Source organism: Nestor notabilis, unplaced genomic scaffold (genome assembly GCF_000696875.1).
Source record: "Nestor notabilis isolate BGI_N333 unplaced genomic scaffold, ASM69687v1 scaffold5629, whole genome shotgun sequence".
NCBI classification, from domain to species: Eukaryota; Metazoa; Chordata; class Aves; order Psittaciformes; family Psittacidae; genus Nestor; species Nestor notabilis.
In genome coordinates this window covers 5,450-10,163 of record NW_009943148.1, presented here as the reverse complement: position 1 = coordinate 10,163, position 4,714 = coordinate 5,450, and the positions used below count along the sequence as shown (strand labels likewise).

Genomic DNA, 4,714 nt, shown 5'->3' with positions numbered 1-4,714 from the left:
TTTCCCTTTCACTCAAACCTGTGGTTATGATCAGCCCCAGTGAACTGGAGGTGATACTCTGGAGTATAGCTTTCAACTTGCAGAATGATGTTTTAGCCTATTAAGCATATTTTCTTTTGCTTTCAGCAAAGATCAATGATGTGGTCTCTTCTACTTACAAGACAATAAAAACAAAGCTGCCGTCAACATTACGAAGCATGTCATTATACTTGTCCAATAAAGATACAGAATTAATTTTGTTTAAACCAGTTAAGGTGAGTATTACTAGATGTACTTCAGCATGATTTCCTCTAAGTGATGGGCCTTCATTTAGTTAAAGACTTTAAACACATTTTGTGGGACCATTCACCTTATACTTTTGTGTGTATGGTTCTACATGTATATGTATCTATCTCATATCTATATAAATGTATGTATGCATATATTTATAAGTGTATATATATATATGCAGGCACACATACATGCACATATTTGTAGAGTTATTCTAGGCTACCAGTCCAGCCAGTGACAAATACCATGTACGTGTAATAATGAACAGACTATTACAGTCACTGTGGTGTCCCTGATCTGAGAAGCCTGTTGAAAAGACTCATGACAAACCCTCAAGTTTTATAATGATATGTTTAGCTTAAAAACCACCAAACAAAACACAGTTTGTCCTCCTCTCTATTCTACTCAGTCTGCATAACACACGTTACCAGGAAGTAACTGGTTCTTTTCATTCTGTGCATCTTCCACAGGCCACCATAAGAGCTGCTATAAGGAAAATTAACTCTGTCCCAGCCAAATCCAGTACAGCTCGGTCAGTTATGCGTAGAGTGGAGCACTGGAGGCAGAGAGAATGATGCAGATTCAGGACTGTAAACCCACCTGAAAGAACCAAGCTTGAGTTTTAAGTTGCTGGGTTAAGTGTGTAGGATTCAGGTTTTCCAGCTTAGCATGTCCTAGCTGAAGTTTTTGTCTTGCAGCCAACATGTATTAATTGTGGCTGGTTTGGGGCTTGTTTTAGAAGAAAAGCTCTTAAAGCTCGACCACTTCACCTTTCCTGGTCATTTCAGTAGCTATTCCGTGTACACTGTGCTTATACTGGTTCATGTTTGAGATGGGTGTTGCGTTTTTTAATACTGAGTTTTTTCTTCTGTCCTTGAAAAGAATAACATTCAGCAAATGTTCCAGAAACTCCATACTTTGTTAAGAGAAGAATTTAGTAATGAAGATCTCCAGATCATAGCTTGCCCTTCAATGGAACAGGTATATATTGAAGCTCCCTGTTTTATAAGTTACTTTTTCATGTGACTGGCTCTGATTTTTTTAAGCATTCATTTTATCATTTTTAGTATTTCCTGTGTTCAGAATCTTTATTTATCGTTCCCCTTAATCCTGGATGATTAAACACAGGGCTTTATCTTAACTCTAGTCTTTCAACTAAAAGGGGGTTTTGTTTGGATTATTTTAATGAATATCCAGTTGAGTTTTTAAACTGGAGGTGGTGATTGATGTTGCCGGGGATTGAGTTGTACAATGAGTCTTTCCATTTCTGGGTATTGTCTTTTTGGAGAGATAGGAAAGCTAGTGAATAGGCTTTAAAACAGCCTGTGCGTGTGAAGGCAGCCTGGCTTTTGACAAATACAAAAAGCAGCAACTTTTACATTTGAGAAGCATGAGGAAGAATTACCAGGGTTTATTTGAAGTAAATTGCATTGGGAAAATTTGCAGATGTTTATGGAAGTGTAACCCTACATGATAAGGTCTTTAGTCTCAGAGATGATTGGGGTTAAGAGTTCTTTGTATTAGGATGCTCTGACAGAAACCAAGTAGGTTTTTTAAAATCTTGCTTTGACCTTGGTGGTCCAGGGAATGTGAATAGAATCGTGATCATCCCAGGATGGCAATATTTAGGCAGAAAATTGGGTTTACGGATTAGAGGACATTGCTGGTGTGCATTTTTTTTTTTTTTTTTTTGAATCGCTTGACAAGACATGAAGTCATCTTAGAAACTTTGTCACAGTAGGTTGTGATTGCTGAAATAACTAGTCAGCGTGGTCAACAATTGTGTTTTAAAAAACCTCTGAGCAGGCATTTGACTGGCAGTTTTGGCCAGTTTTGTAGCTGTCTTCTCCTGATACGTCCAAGTCTCTATGTGCTTCCTAGGAATCCTCTTTAAAGGTTAAAATATAAGACATGAATTCTGAAACTTAACTGCTCTAATAGAGGCTTTCCTTTTGTCTTTCAGGTGAACTTACTCTTATCGATGTCCAAGTAGCCCAACAGTGAGGCTGCTTGCAAAAAACTTCAGCTGAATGCTAGGCAGTGAAGGGAATGCAAAGACATTTGCTTGAAGTAAACGAAGGATCCCACTGTGCACTTCAGTCTTCATCAACACTATCCAGGCTGCTTAACCCTGTTTTAGGGAAAAAACCCAGCAAAACAAACCAGTTTTATTGATTTGTTAAAGGTTTTCCTGTTCATTGGCTTGAGAACTTGGGGAGAGAAAACAAAATCAAAACCCCCTCTGCTGATGACTCTTAGTGAAAGTTCACTTACTGCCTTATCCACATATTTTCAAAGTTGAAATCCCATTTTTTTCAGTGTAAAAGCCTTTTTGCTTTCCTTTAATAATCTGATGTATGTAGTGAAAAGCTGCACTTTCAAAGACACTGGAAATAAATTGCAGGGAATCAAATTGGCACAGTAATAGGTATTTGCAAGGCTTGGAGATAAGCACATTGGTATGACAGTTTGACTTAAGCATGCTCTGATTTTCTTTAACTCCCCCAAAAATCCTGGTAATCCACCACATGCTTGAACATAATTCAAAGGTTCTTAGTTGGGAAAACTTTTATTTCCCACATGTGAAGCATTTCTTGAAACACTGGATGTGCTGTTTTTCTTATACTGATTGGGAGCTGGTAGGTCTGACCTGAAGTTTCATACTCCAACCTTCATCACGGAAGGAATCTCAGATCCTTGGGATTTGCAATGGAAAGCTGTGCAATATAACTTCTGTTGGTTCTGAGGGAACTGCATGTTTTCAAATGCTTTACAGCAAAGCTTAACATGGAGATTCTCAGGTACTTAGTTTTAGATTAGAGTTGGGTTTTTCTTGCCTTACCCAAGATCAAGTGGTGGTGTCATGTAGTTTAAAGTGGGAACTGGGACTGGAACTTCTACGGCCTTTGTGTGCTGGAGGAAATGCTAATAAGAGGCTAGGGGGATGCCAGAAATTGAGTGTGCAGGGCTGTCAAATCAGCATTGTGAATGGAGGATAAGGACTTGGTAACTGGTAAACAATGCACGCTGTTCAGTATGCATCATTTGGTCATTATATGGGAAAGCTGAATGCTAAACACTTGGCCATTAATGGAATGAAACACTTCAAGCAGCTTTAAGGTGTCTCGATGTGTAAGTCTTCATTGTGCTGCACTGCAAAAGGAAAATGCGGTGACTTACATGGCAGACTTATTTATAAAACCTGTTCTCTAGTTTTAAATATGTTGAAATTTCCATGCACATCAGTGATGTTTTGATTTAGTAATTTTCCTGTTATAAATCACATGGCTGGAGACTAAAGTAGGATTTAAACTTACCATGAGAAGTGTTGCAGCAGTGGTGCTGAGGTACATAAATGGTACTGATAGAACCTTACATGACTCCATAAAAACAAACTAAAGGAACTAACAAGGAAGAAAACTTGCCCTTTCTTTTTACTTATGTAGAAATACAGGCTGTAAAATAATGGCCAGTGTGTTGTAATATATGTATATTTGTTTTTTATAAAGTTTTACAGAAGGACTGCGTGGTCACTGTACAGAGTTATGACTGACTTAATACAGACATTGTACAGGTAGGACATGAAGGGTAACCCACTGCAGTAGTCACTTTTGTGCTTGGGGTCTTTTTCTCTCTTAGAGTACCCAGACAGCTCTAGGATAGCTGGTTGAAAGATTAGAAGAGCAATCAGTTTATACAGCCTGTTTGCTAAATGAACATTTGTTTAAACATGTACAGTTTCAGATATTTACGTTTACAAGTAGTGTAAATACTTTCAAAAGATTAATTTAAGAAGCTTTATATTATCTGACTAGAAACTTGCTGTTTTTAATTTTTTTAAAATAAAAATGTTGCCTCCTATTTTGGTCCAAGAGTAAAGCTATATTCTGTATCTTGAGGCTTGTCTGTCAAGATAACTGTAATACAGAGACAATAAACATCCTGTAAGTGCAGGCAGTGCATCGCTGAGAAGTGTTCTTTTTTTAGCAGTAAGAGAATTGACTTTTTTTGGCACAAATGTATACCTGAGTGCTGAATGTACAGCTAATTGTTAAAGTAACGCCTCTTTATGGTTATAATAAAAGTAAATTTGTATTTTCTTTACTGATAAATGATCTTGTGTGACTAACTGTCTCTTTACTTGCAATTTTGTGAGGGGGAAGAAACTGTAATACAAGAACATTTTAACATAAGGCTTTGCTTTTACGTAGAGAAAATTTGGGAGCTGGTGGCAGAAAGCACAAGAATTAATGTATTTGATAGCTCTGCTTCGTGTTACCTGGTTACTCACAGACTAATGTATCTATAGTTTCTCATTACCACATGCTGTTCCTCTGGCCCTTGTAGAAGCACATCATCCAAAGCCTTGTGGTTTGTCCTCTGTAATGTCAGCATGAAGCTTCCCTTCACCCTCTGGCTTTGACAATGTCATTTGAATGAACTA

At 37.6% G+C, this 4,714-nt stretch overlaps 1 protein-coding gene across 1 annotated transcript in view; it reads left to right on the top strand.

Moving 5' to 3' along the window:
- COG3 (component of oligomeric golgi complex 3) overlaps positions 1-2,263 on the top strand; it is a gene marked incomplete at its 5' end in the record, with an annotated part of 28,308 nt that extends 26,045 nt beyond the window's left edge. The window contains 3 exons of the mRNA XM_010021758.1: positions 127-254; positions 1,153-1,251; positions 2,234-2,263. Of these exons, the coding sequence (XP_010020060.1) occupies positions 127-254; positions 1,153-1,251; positions 2,234-2,263 (257 nt within the window). The remainder of the gene's footprint in view (positions 1-126; positions 255-1,152; positions 1,252-2,233) is intronic.
- Positions 2,264-4,714: the final 2,451 nt, after the last annotated feature.